This window comes from Marmota flaviventris, chromosome 2 (genome assembly GCF_047511675.1).
Source record: "Marmota flaviventris isolate mMarFla1 chromosome 2, mMarFla1.hap1, whole genome shotgun sequence".
NCBI classification, from domain to species: Eukaryota; Metazoa; Chordata; class Mammalia; order Rodentia; family Sciuridae; genus Marmota; species Marmota flaviventris.
The window spans coordinates 117,180,001-117,200,615 of NC_092499.1; the positions used below are offsets into that span (position 1 = coordinate 117,180,001).

General features: G+C 35.3%; 1 protein-coding gene across 6 annotated transcripts in view; it reads right to left on the reverse strand.

The window, feature by feature from the left end:
- The window catches only part of Myo9a (myosin IXA), a 259,456-nt gene that overhangs the window by 13,150 nt on the left and 225,691 nt on the right, over positions 1–20,615 (reverse strand). For all 6 annotated transcript variants that reach the window (XM_071608439.1, XM_071608438.1, XM_071608436.1 and 3 more), the window contains 3 exons: positions 20,107–20,212; positions 19,011–19,142; positions 18,042–18,165 (listed from right to left, as the gene is read on the reverse strand). In XM_071608439.1, coding sequence (XP_071464540.1) covers positions 18,042–18,165; positions 19,011–19,142; positions 20,107–20,212 — 362 coding nt within the window. The remainder of the gene's footprint in view (positions 1–18,041; positions 18,166–19,010; positions 19,143–20,106; positions 20,213–20,615) is intronic.

A 20,615-nucleotide genomic window follows, 5' to 3' on the forward strand; every position in this document is an offset into this window, starting at 1 on the left:
TCTTCTTTTGGGAAATATCTTTTATTTCATTTGCTGATTTATTGATTGGGTTATTTATTTGTTTTGGTGTTAAGTTTTTTGAGCTCTTTATAGATTTTAGATATTAATCCTTGGTCAGGAGAGTAGCTAGAAAAGATTCTCTCCCATTCTGTTAGTTCTCTCTTAACATTTTTAATTATTTCCTTTGCTGTGCTGAAGCTTTTTAACTGGATGCCATCCCATATTTTAATTGTTAGCGTTATTTCCTGAGCTGTAGGATTCCTACTGAGGAAGTCCTTGTTTGGGCCTAAAATCTGGAGTGTTGACCCAATGTTTTCTTCTAGAAGTTGCATAATTAGTCCTGATATAATTATTAGGGTTTTGATCTATTTTTATTTGACTTGTGCAAGGAGAGAGATAGGGATCTAATCTCATTCTTCTACATGTGGATAATCAGTTTTCCCAGCATCATTTGTTAAAAATGCTGTCCTTTCTCTCCAACGAATATTTTTGTCACCTTTGTCAAGGATCAAATAACTGTATCTGTGTGGATTTGTGTGTGTCTTCTATCTATCATGTTCCAATGATCTGTGTGTCTGTTTTTACGCCATTACCATGCAGTTTTTTGTTACTACAGCTCTGTAGTACAATTTGAAGTCATTTACTGTGATGCCTTCAGCATTGCATTTTTTGCTTAAAATTCTTTGACTATTCTGGGTCTTTCATTCTTCCAAAGACTAGTTCTTTGAAGAATGTATTGGTATTGATAAAGTAATTTAAATAAGTTTTCTGATAGTGCAATCATAAAGAAAAAATTAAAATGCCTATATTCATAAATTAAGAAAGACACTTCAATAAAACTCATGGTCAACGAAGAAACCACATTGGAAATTAGGAAATATTTTAAATTAAACAATAATATAAAAAGCTGTGTAAGCTCTGCCTACCTTAAAGTTTAGAGTTAAATGCACATGTTAAAAAATTTTTAGGGATTGGCTAGCTTCACTAAGCATAATCTGCTCTAGTGCCATCCATTTCCCTGCAAATTCTATGATTTTGTCATTTTTTAGTGCTGCGTAATACTCCATGGTGTATAAATGCCACATTTTTTTTTTATCCATTCATCTATTGAAGGGCATCTGGGTTGGTTCCACAGTCTAGCAATTGTGAATTGTGCTGCTATGAACATCGATGTAGCAGTATCCCTGTAGTACGCTCTTTTAAGGTCTTCAGGGAAAAGTCCAAGAAGGGCAATAGCTGGGTCAAATGGTGGTTCCATTCCCAGCTTTCCCAGGAATCTCCATACTGCTTTCCAGATTGGCCGCACCAGTTTGCAGTCCCACCAGCAATGTACAAGAGTACCCTTTTCCCCACATCCTCTCCAGCACTTGTTGTTGTTTGACTTCATAATGGCTGCCAATCTTACTGGAGTGAGATGGTATCTTAGGGTGGTTTTGATTTGCATTTCTCTGACTGCTAGAGATGGTGAGCATTTTTTCATGTACTTGTTGATTGATTGTATGTCCTCCTCTGAGAAGTGTCTGTTCAGGTCTTTGGCCCATTTGTTGATTGGGTTATTTGTTTTCTTATTGTTTAATTTTTTGAGTTCTTTGTATACTCTGGATATTAGGGCTCTATCTGAAGTGTGAGGAGTAAAAATTTGTTCCCATGATGTAGGCTCCCTATTTACCTCTTTTATTGTTTCTCTTGCTGAGAGAAAACTTTTCAGTTTAAGTAAGTCCCATTTGTTGATTTTTGTTATCAACTTTTGTGCTATGGGTGTCCTATTAAGGAATTTGGAGCCCGACCCTACAATATGTAGATCGGAGCCAACTTTTTCTTCTATCAGACACAGAGTCTCTGATTTGATATCTAGCTCCTTGATCCACTTTGAGTTAACTTTTGTGCATGGCGAGAGGAAGGGCTTCAGTTTCATTTTGTTGCATATGGATTTCCAGTTTTCCCAGCACCATTTGTTGAAGATGCTATCCTCCCTCCATTGCATGCTTTTAGCTCCTTTATCAAATATAAGATAGTTGTAGCTTTGTGGATTAGTCTCTGTGTCCTCTATTCTGTACCATTGGTCCACCCTCCTGTTTTGGTACCAGTACCATGCTGTTTTTGTTACTATTGCTCTGTAATATAGTTTTAAGTCTGGTATCGCTACACCGCCTGATTCGCACTTCCTGCTTAGAATTGCTTTTGCTATTCTGGGTCTTTTATTTTTCCATATGAATTTCATGATTGCTTTATCCATTTCTACAAGAAATGCCGTTGGGATTTTGATTGGCATTGCATTAAACCTATAGAGAACTTTTGGTAATATCGCCATTTTGATGATGTTAGTTCTGCCTATCCATGAACAGGGTATATTTTTCCATCTTCTAAGATCTTCTTCTTCTTCTCTTTTTAGGGTTTTGTAGTTTTCATTATATAAATCTTTCACCTCTTTTGTTAGGTTGATTCCCAAGTATTTTATTTTTTTTGAGGATATTGTGAATGGAGTGTTTTTCCTCATTTCCGTTTCAGAAGTTTTGTCACTGATATACAGAAATGCCTTTGATTTATGCGTGTTGATTTTATATCCTGCCACTTTGCTGAATTCATTTATTAGTTCTAGTAGTTTTTTTGTAGACCCTTTTGGGTCTTCTAGGTATAGAATCATGTCTTCTTTGATATAATGAGAGCAACTAAGAACAGAGCAGGGAGGAAGAGCAGGAAGAAAAGATTAACATTAAACAGATACATGAGGTGGGATGGAAAGGGAGAGAAAAGGGAAATTGCATGGTAATGGAGGGAGACCCTCATTGTTATACAAAATTACATATAAGAGGTTGTGAGGGGAATGGGAAAATAAACAAGGAGAGAAATGAATTACAGTAGATGGGGTAGAGAGAGAAGATGGGAGGGGAGGGGGGATAGTAGAGGAAAGGAAAGGTAGCAGAATACAATAGTTACTAATAGGGCATTATGTAAAAATGTGGATGTGTAACCGATGTGATTCTGCAATCTGTATTTGGGGTAAAATTGGGAGTTCATAACCAACTTGAATCTAATGTATGAAATATGATATGTCAAGAGCTTTATAATGTTTTGAACAACCAATAAAAAAAAATTAAAAAAAAAAAAGAAAGCATCTATTTGTACGTATGAGCACATGAGTATGCATTATGTATGTGCATATGTAAAAATATTTTTAAATAAATGTAGGCATATGTTTTCTACATCAAAAAAAATTTTTTTTTAAAAAAACTTAAAAATTATCTATTTCAAGATACCAGATAAAGAACAACAGCAGCAAAAAAGCCCAAAGGGAACAAAAAAATAAGAAGAGAATCAAAGCCTAAATATTATCTTTCAAAAGATCATTACAAATTTTCAAAACCGTGGCAAGACTGATGAACAAAAACAGAGGTTAAAAAAAAAATAACCAATTTTTGGGAATGAAACAGTGGATATCAGAATAAATTTTACAGACATGAAAAGGTTAAGAGATAGTAGACTATGAACAACCTTATGCTGTTAGACAAAGTGGAGAAATTTCTATAAAACCCACTAATTAATGTTGTCAAAAAGAATTTTAAAATTTGAATAACATGATACTACAGAAATTAAAATTCATAAGCAAATCTTTCCAAAAAGAAATCTCAAGGCCTAGACTTTACTGGTAAACAAGAAATAACAAGAAAAGTCTTTGATAGAATTAAAAAAGGACTATTCTCCAACTTGTCAAAAGACAAGTCATCAGGGACATTCAAAATGGTGGGCTAGAGAAATGCTGCATTCCCAAGCAATAGGAGTACTGCTTCTCTGTGAGATTGTTGCTATTGTTTGTTTCCCATTATTCTGTGAAGTGCTGAGAACCTAGAGGACACTATAAGTTCATAGGGTAGATACTCTGTTACTGAACTAAACTCAACCAAAAGACAGTAAACCTTTCTCCATATACAAATGACACTCAATCTTCAGCTATACATATACAGAAAGAATAGAAGAGACAAAAACCTAAACTAATGATCGGCCCCCAACTAGAAATGGCTAGTGGTCAACCCACAGGAACCACCTACGGACATCCATTTCTTTGGCAAAAACAGAAATAACAAAAAGTCTGTGGATACCACACTTATGGGGTGGGTGGGTCTCAATCCAGATCACTCTAGGACACTTCAGCAACTGATGTCTGTGTCTTAAAAAGGCCACACATAAGAGTGTAAGAGAAATCCATTTCAATAGATGCCTAAAACTCAACACATGAATATAAGAAATATGAAAACACAAACTAACAAAATACCTCCTGAAGGTCATAATTCACCAGCAAACGACCCCCAAAATTTTGAACTGGATGGCATATCAGATAAGGAATTCAAGAGAATCATTATAAAAATGGTCAATGAATGTCAAGAGAACACAGAAAAAGAACTGAATGAATAAGGAAGACACAACAAATCAAATTAAGTGTTCTGTTCAAAGTCTCTCTAATGGAGTAAATCATGCTGAAGACAGGATCTTAGAGCTGGAACACAAAGTTGCCAGCATTAAACATTCAGATAATATTAAAGAAAAAAAAAGTAACCATGATCACAACATATGAAACAACATGAAGAAATCAAATTTAAGAATCACTGGAATCAAGAGGGTTGTGAGATATGGATTATTGGAATGGATAAACTCTTCAGGAAATAGTAAAAGAAAATTTTCAATCTTCAGAATGAGATGGACATCCAGATACAAAATATAAGTATCTCGGTTCCACAGGGAGAGCCCGTCTGCCCTGCGCCACCGGGGGTTGGAGCCCGCCCACACCACACCATGGGGGGCCCACACTGGGGTTCCTTATTCAGCAAAGGGTAGCTCCACAGCCCAACATCAGGGTATAATTAGGCTTGAGGCGCCAACGCCACAAAACTGGGATATCATGCTTCTATCAAGGGACAACAAAAGGACCTGGTAATATGTCACACCAAGGTCCCTGTGGGCCGGGCTGCTCCAGAGATTTCTCTACTAGGGGTGCTAACAGTTATCCTGTTGCTGAGCTAACAGGGAGTCTTGCATGGGGTTGCCTATCTCTTGTTTCTCCTTCTAACAGCCAACTTCTTATGATTACCCTCTCACTCATATAATCTAATACCTCCATATTTTCACATCCTGTGCCCCAAACAAACCAAGATACCACAAAAAAAGTGAGGTATTGGTAGCCTGTATATGGCTGCACGTTGGGTACATTGAGTGCTGTAATATTGATCTCTCCCTTAAAAGGTATTGGTAGCCTGTATAAGACAAGAGGGCAGAAGCCATAATACCTCAGATCTACACTGCAAGAGAGGAAGACACATAGACATCATGAAAAAACAAAGGAGGAAAGTGCCCCAAACAAACCAAGATACTACAAAAATAGAATCCATAGATAGCAAAGTAGGCGAAACATCAGAGAAGTAGTTCAGAATATACATAACTAAAATGATTTGGGAATTAAAGAACAACCTAAGTGAGCAGATACAGGCAAAAAATCAATCACTGCAACAAAGACATAAGAGAACAAATACATGCAGCCATCAATCACACCAACAAAAGAGATAAGAGAGCAAATATAGGTTGCAAGAGATTAATTCAAGAAGATAGAGATACTGAAAAAACAAAAAAACCAGAAATCCTAGAAATGAAAGAAATAATAAGCCAATTGAAAACTTCAATAGATAGCATCACAAACAGACTGGACCACATGGAAGACAGGACCTCAGACAATAAAGACAAAACATACAATCTTGAAAATAAAGATGACCTCACAATGAAGATGGTAAGAAATCATGAATCATCCAAGAATTATGGGATACCACAAAGAGACCAAATTTAAGATTTATTGGGATAGAGAATGGTTCGGAGATTCAAACCAAAGGAATGCACAATCTTTTCAATGAAATAATATTGGAAAATTTCCTAAGCATTAAGAATGAATTGGAAAATAAAATACAAGAGGCTTATAGGACACCAAATGTAAAAAATTACAACAGAGCTACACGAAGACACATTATAATGAAAATGCCTAGCATACAGAATAAGGACAGAATTTTAAAGGCTGCAACAGAGAAAAATCAGATTACCTATAAGGGAAGACCAATTCGGACTTCAGATTTTTCAACTTAGACCCTCAAAGCCAGGAGATCTTGGGAAAGCATACACCAAGCTCTAAAAGATAATGGATGGCACCCAAGAATCTTATATCCAGCTTCAGATTTGACAATGAAATAAAAAGATTCCATGATAAACAAAAGTTAAAAGAATTTACAGTAAGAAAGCCTGCATTACAGAACATTCTTGGCAAAATATTCCACGAGGAGGAAATGAAAAACAACAATGAACATCTGCAAAGGGAAGAACTACAATAAAGGAAAAGCCAACCAAAGGAGAAACCAAGTCAAGTTAAATACCAAAAATAAACAAAAATGACTGGTAATACAAATCATGTCGGAATAATAACCCTAAATGTTAATGGTCTAAACTTACCAATCAAAAGACATAGATTGGTAGATTGAATTTTAAAAAAAAGACTGCCTTCAATATGCTGCCTTCAAGAGACTCATCTCATAGGAAAAGGAACCCACAGACTGAAGGTGAAAGGTGGGGATAAAAAATACCATTCACATCGTCTACGTAAACAAGCAGGGGTTTCCATCCTCATATCAAATAAAGCAGACTTCAAGCCAAAGTTAATCAAAAGGGATAAAGATGGACATTTTATACTGCTTAAGGGAACCATACATCAACAAGACATAACAATTATAATACAAAAAAGTAGAGACACTACACTGCATTCTATCAGAAAACAATGGAATGAAATCAGAAATCAATGATAAAATAAAAAATGAAAGCTACTTCAACACCTGACAACTAAATAATATGCTATTGAATGAACAATGGGTTGGTTGCAAAAGATTTATCAAGGAAGAGACTAAAAAATTCTAAGAGATAAAAGAGAATACCAATACAACATATCGAAATCTCTGGGACACTCTGGGACACTCTTGGCATATCGAAATACAACATATCGAAACATATCGAAATCTCTGGGACACTCTTGGCAGGTCCAAGAGGAAAGTTCATTGCATGGAGTTCATTCCTTCAAAGAAGAAAACATCAAATAAATGACCTAACATTATATCTCAAATCAACCCCCAAAACAACAGAAGACAGGAAATAATTAAAATCAGAGCTGAAATCAATGAAATTGACAGAAAAGAAACATTTGAAGAAATTGACAGAACAAAAAGTTGGTTCATTGAAAAAATAAATAAAATTGATAAAACCATTAGTCATGCTAACTTAAAGAAGGAAAGAGAAAATCCAAATTACTAACATCAGTGATGAAAAAGGAACTATTACAATGGAAACTACAGAAATACAAAAGATAATTAGAAATTATTTTAAAAATTTGTACTCCAATAAATTTGTACTCCGACAAAATTCTAGAGGCATATGATATGCCCAAAATAAATCAGGATGATATACACAATTTAAACAGATCAATTTCAAGCAAAGAAATAGAGGATGCTATCAGGAGCCTACCAACCAAGAAAAGCTCAGGACCAGATGGATACACAACTGAGTTCTACAAGACCTTGAAAGAAGAACTAAAACCAATACTTCTCAAACAATTTCATGAAATAGAAAAACACATTCTATGAGGACAATATCACCCTGAATCCAAAACCTGGCAAAGACACATCAAAGAAAGAAAACTTCATATCAATATCTATTGAATATAGATACAAAAATTCTCAATAAAATTCTGGCAAATTAAACACAAAAACATATCAAAAAGACAGTGCACCACGATTAAGTAGGGTTCATCCCAGGGATGCAAGGTTGGTTCAACATATGGAAATCAATAAATGTAATTCATTACATCAATAGACTCAAATATAAAAATCATATGATCATCTCATATGTGAAGAAAACATTTGATAAAATATAGCATCCCTTCATGTTCAAAATGCTAGAAAAACTAGGGATAACAGGAACATACCTCAACATTGTAAAGGCAATCTATGTTAAGCGCCAGGCCAAATCATTCTAAATGGAGAAAAATGGAAAGCATTCCCTCTAAAAACTGGAACAAGACAGGGATGCTCTCTTTTGTCACTTCTACTTAACACAGTTCTTGAAACTCTAGCCAGAGCAATCAGACAGATGAAAGAAATTAAAGGGATACAAATAGGATACAGAAACTCAAATTATCACTATTTGCAGACGATATGATTCTATGCCTGGAAAACCCAAAACATCCCACCAGAAATCTCCAAGAACTAATAAATGAATTCAGCAAAGTAGATGGATATAAAATCAACACCCGTAAGTCAAAGGTATTCCTGTACATCAGTGACAAACCTGCTGAAAGAGAAACTAGGAAAAACCACCCCATTTACAATAGCCTCAAAAAAAAAAAAAAAAACTTGGGAATCACCTTAACAAAAGAGGTGAAAGACCTCTACAATGAAAACTACAACACACTAAAGAAATTTAAAAAGACCTTAGAAGATGCAAAGATCTACCTTGTTCTTGGATATGTAGAATTAATATTGTCAAAATGACCATACTACCAAAAGCACTATACAGGTTCAATGCAATCCAATCAAAATCACAATGATATTCCTCAGAGAAATAGAAAAAGCAATCATGAAATTCATCTGGAAAAATAAGAGACCCAGAATAGCCAAAGCAATCCTCAGCAAGAAGAGTGAAGCTGGTGGGATTACTATTCCAGACTCTACAGAGCAATAGTAACAAAAACATCATGGTACTGGCACCAAAATAGATCTGTAGAATAGAGGACACAGAGTCTAGCCCACATAACTTCAGTTATCTTATATGAGACAAAGGCGCCAAAAACGTACATTGGAGAAAAGATAGCCTCTCTTCAACAAATGGTGCTAGGAAAACTAGAAATCTACATGTAACAAAATGAAATTAAACCCCTCTCTCTCACCATGTACAAAATCAACTCAAAGTGGATTGAGGACCTAGAAATTAAACCAGAGACCTTGCGCCTAATGAAAGAAAAAGTAGGCCCAAATCTCCATCATGTGGGATTAGGCCCCAACTTTCTTAATAAAACTCCTGTAGCAAAAGAATTAAAGCCAACATTCAATAAATGGGATGGATTCAAACTAAAAAGCTTATTCTCAGCAAAAGAAACAATTAGTGAGGTAAATAGAGAGCCTACAGAATGGGAGCAAATCTTTACCACAAGCACATCAAATACAGCACTAATCTCTAGGATATATAAAGCACTCAAAAACCTTAACACCAAAAAAACAAATAACCCAATCAATAAATGGGCCAAGGAACTGAAGAGACACTTCTCAGAAGAGGATATACAATCAATCAACAAACATATGAAACAATGTTCAACATCTCTAGAAATTAGAGAAATGCAAATCAAAACTACTCTAAGATTTCATTTCATTCCAGTCAGAATGGCAGCTATCAAGAATACAAATAAAAATAAGTGTTGGCAAGGATGTGGGGAAAAAGGCACACTCATACATTGCTGGTAGGACTGCCATTTGGTGGAGCCAATCTGGAAATCAGATGGAGATTCCTTGGAAAACTTGGAATGGAACCACCATTTTACCCAGCTATGCCACTCCTCGGTTTCTACGCAAAGGACTTAAAAACAGCATACTACAGGGATACAGCCAATGCAATATATATATATCAGCACAATTCACAATAGCTAAATTGTGGAACCAACCCAGATGCCCTTCAGTAGATGAATGGATAGGGAAACTGTGGTATATATTCACAATGGAAAATTACTCAGCATTAAAAGAGAATAAATCATGGCATTTGCAGGTAAATGGATGGAGTCGAAGAATATCATGCTGTGAAGTGAAGCAAGCCAATCCCAAAACACCAAAGACGAATATTTTCTTTGATATGAGGATGCTGACTCATGGTGGTGGTTGGGAGCATGGTAGGAGTGGAGGAATTTTAGATAGGGCAAAGGGGAGGGAGGGGAAGGGAGGAGGCAAGGGGGTAGGAATGATGGTGGAACCAGTTAGGCATCATTTCCCTAAGTACACGTGTGAAGATATGAATGGTGTGAAAATACTTTGTATATAATCAGTAACTTGTAAAAATTGTGCTCTATATGTGTAATATGAATTGAATTGCATTCTGCCATCATGTATAACAAATTAGAATAAATAATTTAATTTAAAAAAGTATAAGTGTCTCACAGTTAAAAAAACAAATATTTTCTTGGTACCATTATAAAAATAGGTTTGATCTTATAGGCTTCTTGAAAAGGACTTGCAAATAACACATTGAGAAAGGGCTTCTCTTACTCAGAAAAATTAGACTGTATAAATACAAGTTGTATGTATGTGTGTCATTTCCTTTGGGCCATTTTAAAAGTCATTGTGGATGTACAATAATAGATTTTTATGTTGTTAAAACTCTTTTAATGGAATTATACAATAGAAAAACTCTGAAATCATAGTATATATTTCTATCATAACAGGGATTTCACTGTTTTTGACTGATTACAGCCCATGCTAGGTTTCTTTTGTACCAGGAACTGAACTCAGTGGAACTTGGCCATGGAGCCACATTCCCAGGCATATTTTGTATTTTATTTAGAGACAGGGTCTGACTGAGTTGCTTAGTGCCTCGCTTTTTCCTGAGGCTGGCTTTGAACTCACAATCCTGTCTCAGCCTTCTGAGTCACTGGGATTACAGGTGTACGCCACCGCACCTGGCCTCCTAGTTTTATGAGACTGAAAGTTTATTTGAGTCTAAGAAAACATGAATACTGAAGGATGACTCTATTAAGTCACTTAATCCTTGGTATGATTAACTAACTTATAGGTGAGAAAATGGAGGCATGCAAATTAAATGAACTATCCATGTCTCAACAGCTAGTAAACTAGTGCTAGGATTTAAACTCAAGTCTATTCCAGAGTCCAAAATTTTTTAGTGCAATTTTTATTAGTTTTTCTTTGTGTAAGGTTCAATGTTACACTCACTTCAATGAACAACAGATCTTTTTTCTCTCTGCTTTAGAACAGCTTGAATTGTAATTATGTTGGAAAAAGTCCTCTAAAAAGCTATTTGTATCTGGGCTTTTCATGGAAGCTGTTAGATGACTTTCTTTGGTAATTGTTCTGTTTATTCTGGAAGCACTTCCAATGAAGCATATTTGCATATAAAATTTTACATTTTCAAACATTTCATAGTCACAGTAGAAATCCTCTAAAATGGCTCCAATCATTCTCATTTCTTGATTTCTATGTCCATATGTCAATCCCTTCCTAAACAGAAGAGTGGTGACCTGTTTAGCTATTGTACACCTGATAGTGTGTGACTTTTGAGGATAGGGAATAAAAGACACTTTGTGGGAGTTCACCTTGTTCTTCTCTGGATCAGTTACTCAGGAAAAAGCCAGCTACCATGTCATTTGGATGCTCAAGTATCCTGGAAGAGAAGTCTTTGTCAAGAACAAGGACCTCCTGCTACAAGCAAACACTGACAAGCCAGTAATATGAATAAGCTATTTTGAAAGCAAACCCCACACCTCTGGTTGAACCCTTAAGTTATTAAATTTTAGGTTAATTTGTTATAATACAACGAGTAACTCATACAGTAGTAATGTTTTATGATCCTTAATTTTTACTGTTGTTAATTCCTTATTTCTTATTTGTTAATTTGTACCTTTACCATTTTTTCTTAGCTAATGATTTGTTTTTCAAAGAATCTTTTTTAAAAGTTTTATTATTTTTTGCTTTTATCTTCACTGTTTCTTTCCTTTTACCCTCAAATTTATTGTTATATTTCTTTTTTTTTTTTTTTTAATTTTTTTTTTATTGGTTGTTAAAAACATTATAAAGCTCTTGACATATCATATTTCATACATTAGATTCAAGTTGGTTATGAACTCCCAATTTTACCCCAAATACAGATTGCAGAATCACATCAGTTACACACCCACGTTTTTACATATTGCCATACTAGTGACTGTTGCATTCTGCTACCTATCCTATCCTCTACCATCCCCCCTCCCTCCCCTCCCATCTTCTCTCTCTACCCCATCCACTGTAATTCGTATCTCTCCTTGTTTATTTTCCCATTCCCCTCACAACCTCTTATATGTAATTTTGTATAACAATGAGGGTCTCCCTCCATTACCATGCAATTTCCCTTTTCTCTCCCTTTCCATCCCACCTCATCTATCTGTTTAATGTTAATCTTTTCTTCCTGCTCTTCCTCCCTGCTCTGTTCTTAGTTGCTCTCATTATATCAAAGAAGACATTTGGTATTTGTTTTTTAGGGATTGGCTAGCTTCACTAAGCATAATCTGCTCTAGTGCCATCCATTTCCCTGCAAATTCTATGATTTTGTCATTTTTTAGTGCTGCGTAATACTCCATGGTGTATAAATGCCACATTTTTTTTATCCATTCATCTATTGAAGGGCATCTGGGTTGGTTCCACAGTCTAGCAATTGTGAATTGTGCTGCTATGAACATCGATGTAGCAGTATCCCTGTAGTACGCTCTTTTAAGGTCTTCGGGGAAAAGTCCAAGAAGGGCAATAGCTGGGTCAAATGGTGGTTCCATTCCCAGCTTTCCCAGGAATCTCCATACTGATTTCCAGATTGGCCGCACCAGTTTGCAGTCCCACCAGCAATGTACAAGAGTACCCTTTTCCCCACATCCTCTCCAGCACTTGTTGTTGTTTGACTTCATAGTGGCTGCCAATCTTACTGGAGTGAGATGGTATCTAACTTCTTGATTCACATGTTTACTTTCATTTTAAAGTTTTTAATATAAATTTCTCTGAATACTGTGTATGTGTGTCCCAGAGATTCGTATTTGTAGTGTTTTTATTGTAGTTTTTTCATTTACTTAATTTTAAGTTTATATTTCCTTTGTCATTGAAAGTTTTCACTGATTCCCCCCGCCAGATGTTTAATTTTAATTATATTTAATACTTTAATATAAAATTTTAGGTACAGTTTGAAAAATAATAAATATGATACAGCCACCATCTAGATTATGGCCTAATTTTGAGAATATGTTGTAGGCAGCCAAAAAAGTATATTTTTTCCTTTTTTGGGTACAGAGTTACGTGTACACACACATTAGTCCAACTGTTTTTGTTTTTAGACCAACTATTAATTATGTTACTAAAGTAGATTCACTTTAAACAATCTGTTTCTGGTGTCACTGTTTGGATAAAAATAAACTTTACATCCACCTCAACTGATTGCCCTATAAACTTAGGATCTCTTTTAGTTACACTTACTGAGAACCTTGAAAGAGACTCAGAAGGAGAAACTATCATCAGTTGTCATTCCCTATCATAAATATAAGAATATAAAGCAATAGCACTTAAATTGATAAACTTGTAATTCCCTATCATAAATATAAAAATATAAAGCAATAACACTTAAATTGATAAACTATCTATAAATGAGATTTTGCCAGTCCGTGATCACTCATTAAGGCCTAATAGTCCTAATGTCTTAGTATATTCCAAAACAAAGCCATTTTGGTTTTACCTTTGGGTCTCCTTTCTGTATAATCACATAACATTGTTTCTAGCAATTATGAGCTACAGTTCTGCCCCCCCCCCCCGCCCGGATTAAATCTTGTATAATTTATACCAACAGGTCTTCCTCTATTTGATTAGTTCAAACTTATCCCTTAAGACCTAGCTCATTTATCACTTCATCTACAGCCTTTCTCAGTGCTCCCCAGGCAGAAAAATAAGTACTTCTTCCTTAGTATTCTGACCACACTTGGTACACAGAACGGTCTCATTCCTCTCTCCCAAACTCCTTTTGCTTTCTAATGCCCATAAATTTAGTTGCCTAATCATACAGATTTGTCTAAAGAAGTCTGTACATAATTGTACTGCTATTTTTTCTAAGAGTGGTATTCTGAAACAGATTTGGATCAGAATTCTGAGGCCATTTCATACACTGTAACAAAAATATTGGGAGTCAAATGTTTTAATGTGGGGAATCTAATTGAAGATGCCCTATGGAAGGTCATCATCAGTTGGACCTAACATTTCTATTTTCCCCTAAGGCTTAAGGAGATAACAATGAAGACGAGAAGAAGATATACTAGATACAGAGTCCTAGTTTTGATTTCTTCTGAAAATGCTATAAGGCTTATAATGAAAAAAGGAAGCAAAAAGAAATGACAAGGCATAATTGACAGGCACAAAGAAATTCAATACTATGACTCAAAGCCTAAATAGTACAAGAGGGATTGTTAGAGATTCATAATGATGATAAAGAATGCACTATCTACCACATGTAATGACTATGTAGGAAATATTACCCTCATGAGGGAGGTTATGATACTTCATGAAGATACAAAAAATATACATAATTGGGGTTTGTCCATTTGGAAGTGAAAATCTGAGGAGGAGGAGGAGGAACCATGTATGATGTGCACAGAACTATACATAACTAGCTGAAGCACAAATCTAAGATTCCTAACAAAGAAATTTTACCCAGAATAACCAAGGTGAATTATTAGACTACTTCCTGAGGAGTCTGGTTTTCTAGTAAGAATTTTTTTTTAAATATTGAATTCTTAAGTTTAATATTTTAAGTCATAATTTTGGTAGTAAGAAGTACTTCATCCATGATCTTTTTAAAAAGACTGGTTGTGGGGCTGGGGTTGTGGCTCAGTGGCAAAGCACTTGCCTTCATGTGTGAGGCACTGGGTTCGATCCTTAGGACCACATAAAAATAAATTAATAAAATAAAGATATTATATCCACCTACAACTAAAAATAAAGTAAAATTTAAAAAAAAGACTGGTTGTTCTGTACGGTATTATAATGAGGTATCCAGGATGTTAAAAAATCATCTCAATGCCTATAGTTACTGCTCACTGATGAGGGTTGGTAAACACTTTAAACATAAACAGTATGTGTTTGTGTGTATCCTCATCAAAAAATTCTCTACAGTATAGTAAGCCATCAATATTACATGTACTGCAGTACAATGGATCTCAAAGTATAATGTAAGGTTCCCCAAAAGGAGTGGGGGTATCCCCAAGATCATTTAAAATATCTGCAATATACAGACTATTACATAATGATACTGAGATGCTATTTTTCCCTTCCACTTGTTGAGATTTGCACTAATTAGATAAAAGCAATTGTGGATTAAAAAAAAAATTCTATTGTCATCAATACGTGAATCAAGGCAATGGTACCAAGATATACTAGTCATCATCATATTCTTTGCTATCATGCACTGAATTAAAAAACTCAGTTTCATGTCATGTTGCCATTAGTTTATATGTAGTATAAACTAATTTTAATAATCCATGACTGTTGAGTTTGCTACTTTTTATTTTCCGTATGACAAAATGGAAGTATGTGTTTTATAATATACTATAAACTCTGCTATATTCTGAGGGTTATCTCAAGAAAGAGTATTTCCATAATTGTCTGAATTGTAAGATGAACTATCTGCTTTACTCACAAAACATTTCTTAGAATAATTAATAAAGGGAATGTGGTACACATTTTTTTGAAATGTTATGAAGGGAACCTATTTCAAATGAAATAAATAATTACATTTGATGTCAGTGATAAAATTTTAAGATTTTAAACAACTAGTAGAATTTTGGAAAACTGCCCTGGGAGTTTTATAGTTTTCCACATAGTATCAATTCCATCAGTCAGGATTTAGCTAGAAGATGTAAACAAATCTTAAGGGGACAAGAAACTGCTATAGACATAAGAATGAGCTCACGATCAGTAAACTGGAGGTACCACTCATCTTCATTTAGCCTACTGATAACAAGTAGTAGTGTTGACAAGATAATAATCGTATTGTTGACAAGAAAGATAAAGGACAGAAGTATGAGACAAATAGGAACTACCTAGACACCTCCAAAGTTTTAAGCCCCAGACTAAGGTCTAGTCTGTCCTGAAATTAAATGAGAAGAGCATTGGATCAAGTCTGTGACTGAATTTTAATATGAAGAGAATTGATTTTAAATACCAGAATGAGAGTGAAGCATTTGAAAATTATCAAACAGTGACAAGATGCTGTTAAGGAATTGATTATCCAGTGAGGAAAGGGAAGTCTGACAAAAAATTAAAAGGGAGTTACTGGACAAAAAGCAAATTGGATGTGTATTTATTTCCCAACAATACAATGGTTACACACAGGCAGAGCATCTCTGAAATTATTCCACGTAGATTGGTGTTCTTAGTTTCCCAATACTCCAGTACTCATTTGTATAAACAATGGAATTGAAGAAGTGCACCATCAAGTAAATCCTGCTATGAGCTCTACTATTATTAATACTTAAGTCTAAACTAATCTTATCTATTTGTTCACTTCTACTTGTTGCTCTGTCTGATAAATGCCAAGTAGATACATCTGGAATGATATCACCAGATCACAGATATGAATGAACAAATAAGCATCAATAATGATGAGAGATGTTGGAAGTAGTAATAGGTATTTAAAATGATAAAATGGACGGGATTGCTAGGAAAACAGCTCACAGAGCAGAAATAAACTTGATACTTTGATGTTTTCAACTTTTAATGATTCAATCAAAGAAGAAACTCAAAAGGAGGCTTATCTAAAAAAGAGGAAAAAACAATATATTTTAAGTGAACATTGTTCGACAATACAGAGAAAGGAAAACAAAGGCTCTAAAGAAAGAGATTAAGAGAAAAGGAAGTGATGGCTAGTCAAAAAGTGGGACCTGAATTGGAGTTGAACACGGAGGATAGACAGTTATGAATGATAGACAGAGTAGAACAATTCCTGGATGAATGAGAGACAATAATGTGAAGTGGCTGTGACACATTGCAATATTAATACATACCGAGACTGAACTGCGGGTAATGCTCATAAATCTAACTGCAATTAGTACAGGTTTCTGGATTAGGAAGGGCATGAAAAGGAAAGCAGAAGGTTAGAATGTACATGTCATTGCCCCATTAAAAGAGAAGGTTAATATTTCAAAGAACTGAATATCTCCATCTTCTGCTGGATTGGCAATGTGGGTGCTACTAGACTGGACCTCTTGGCACCGAGTTCCTGAAAATTCATACTACAAAAAAAGTTTTGCTTTGAAATAGCATTTCTGTTTTCAGTTTCTAGGGAAAAGGTTTAGACAGTATCCAATGAGGAATTTTATTTAATGTCTTTACTGCCTGGGAAAAGGCTATACTTATGTTTGTTTTTAGAGAAGACCTTTGTTGAGCACTTATTCTGTGGTAGGTAGTTTAATAAATTTAGTGCCAATCTAACTATGAAGATGATGGGGAAGCCTAGAGATTTACTGGGGATCTGAAGTGGTTGTTCATCACTACAATTTTATAGTCAGGAGAGTAACAAACGGGTAATAATTAAACATGAATGTAGCAGTTGTTTTCCGGTTACTCAGATCCTATTAATTGTTAGTGATAATTAAATATATCTCACTGGTTACAATACAAGGTATTAAATACATAAGTGGGTAAATGAAGGAAATAAATTACCATTTATTAGGCTTAACCTAACAATAATTCCTTAAAGAAATCTTTATTTGATAATAGTAGACTCATATGGAAATCTATTTCCTCATGAATCAATGTTTTCGTTCAAATCCTGTTGCAAATGATTGAGGTCTCTACTCCCAGGAGTTTTGGCAGGACCACCAAAAGTGACATGATTGAAGGTATAGGGACAGATGGTGGAAGAAGTAGAGAAAAAAGTTAGGATCGGGTTTTCATAGAAAGGACAAGAAAAGTAAACAGGGGAAATTATTAAGCCACCAACATTTTATCCAAATTCTTGATTTAAACAATTCTGCACATTTAATCTCACACATATTCTATACATATAACTAAAAAGAGTTAACAGATCAAATAACAGGCATCCATAGCACCCACAGATTTGGTGATTTAAAAAAAAAAATCTTCATTATGAAAAAGCTTTGGAGAATAATCCCTATTTACATCACAAATGCACACTTAAAATCCCAGAAAGACTCCCATTTTTCCCTTGTGTCTTCATGTCTTGCATCTTACCATTGATCTACGAATCAGTGACAGCCTAGTCTTTGCCTTGTTCTCAGCAAATTCCAAGCTACTGATATCTTTAAGACGAGCCTTATATTTATTCATCTGTTCCACAACAATCAGCTCCACACAGCTGAAAGTAGGAGGAAAGAGAGAAAACTGTTAAGAGCAGAAGTAAATAAAGTATAGCATCAACAGACTGTTTTTCAGATAAGGGTGGTACATAGTCATAGGATTAAAAAAAAATCAATATCTCTTACTTTATTAGCTCAGAGACAAGGTATAGAACAGTGGCTCACAATTTGGCTACACTTTAGAAAATACCTAAGGAATAACTATAAATCCCAATGGCCAGTGTACATTCCAAACCATCATACTCTTTGGGGATGGGATTTAAGCACTGGTATTTCTTTTTTAAAAGTTAGTTTTGCAGTCAAGGTTTAAAAGAATAGCACAGAAATATAACCCAAGAAAAAGTTAAGGTGAAATATAGGAATACTGAAGTACTAAAACCAAAGGGATTTGGAGCCATAAGACTACAGTAAGACTAGATTACAGAAAGATACAAAGTGTACAGCTTGATAAGATGGAATTTGAAAATGTATTTGGAAACTACAAGCAGTTTTAAATGCCAGATTAAAAATATAAGATCCTTTAAAACTGATAATGCTCAGTTGAAATGAATTTAAAAGTATATATTCTTAGTATAAGAATATCCAGTAGTGGGCTGGGGTTGTGGCTCAGTGTCTAGCACGTGTGAGGCACTGGGTTCGATCCGCAGCACCACATAAAAGACAATAAAGTAAAAAAATACCACTAACTTCCTTAAAAAAAAAAACCCATCCAGTAGTGTCCAGTAATCTTCTTAAACATACATGAACCTATGAAATCATACACCGTTTGATATTTGGATAGTGACAACACCAACTGAGTCAGAAGTCCCTAAGGTCTTGCAGAGGTGATCATGGCTGGCCTTACGTGGTAGTCTTACTGATGTCCTGCACGCTTTGTAGTGGGTCAGTGGTGTCAGGGCAGCGGAGAATGCAGGGTGCAAACACAATGGCCAAAGCATTAGCAGACATTCGATTAGTTTCTTCCTGTAAGGCAATCCTAAGGAACAAAATCAAACAAAAATGAGTGAAAGAGGGATGAAGAGCAGGGGAATTAGGCAGAAGAGATGAGAAAAAGAAGACAGTATAATGGCAACCACAGTACTAGAAGGATAACATCAGTTTAAGGGAGACACTGTAGGCTTTTTCCAGAGCTGTTCCTTTGCCTCTGGAAACATATAATTTCACTCTGTTCTTTCAAACATTCTAGGTCAGCAAATAGCCTACTAAGAGAAATTTGTGGCTCAATGTCGATATCATTAGATGAGCCTGTCTGAAGGATGTGGGGCAGAGGCTTTAAGATAGTCACATAAGATATTTATCTAGAAAAAAGATGGCTTCCTTTCCAGTTACTGCTGATATTTACACATAGGACAAGAAAGACAACTTCTGAAGCCTCTTTAGTCAGTCAACCTTTTTTTTTTTTTTTTTTTTGGTATCAGGGATTGAACCACTCTGAGCCACATTCCCAGCCCTATTTTGTATTTTATTTAGAGACGGGGTCTCACTCAGTTGCTAAGTGCCTCCCTAATCTGCTGAGCCTGGCTTTGAACTCATGATCTTCCTGCCTCAGCCTTCAGAGTTGCTGGGATTACAGGCATGGGCCACCTTCTGTGAATTACGTTATGTCAACAGATATACATTCTTTCTAGTTTAGGAGTGAGATAAGAGGCTGAGTTACATAATGCAACCATGAGTCCAGAGCTGCTACATCGCTCAAATAAGGGCAGAGAGGCAGCTGCCATGCAGTCCAGCTCAACTGAGGATTTCTATTCTAAGGAATCCTAACACCCATTTGAGGGACTGACTTTATAAGTAGAAGGAAAAAATTGCATATATATGTTATATGTAAGTATATATGCAAATACACATATGCATATCCATCTTCCAAATGAAGAAGCTCTTCATTTACTTACATAGAATCCAAGAGAAACTATTAAACAATTCCTTGCTCTTGAGGTTACCTGACTAGATGAAAGATGAGGCGTTCCAGTGTATTGAGATGAGTTCGGGAGAGCTGGTCAATCACGGAGTACACACCTCGAATTGTCTCCTTCCTCTCCTGAAGGCCTAAAAACAGTTAAGTACAGTAAATAACATTGACTATCTCCTCTTATATGCTACATCTTCCTCTTGAACCGACACTATACTAGAATTCTGGAAGAGGTGGTTGTACCTATATGGCAGAAGAGAAACTCATAGTTATTTCTTGACTACCTATATTTGAGTTTTATAAGCAATCCGAGTTTTAATCTATATATACCCTAGCAACTCTCTCTCTATATATATACAGCAAGGGGCAATGCTCCAGTTTTTCAACTACTTTGCAGCAGATTTTTCATTAAAATAAGCCAAGTGTCATATAATTTATATCCTCAAGGTCTAAATATCTTAATATCCTACAGCATTGAGAAAGCAAACTCCAAAACCGGTTAGACTTGGCATAAAACACCCAGCCAGCTCTTCACACAGT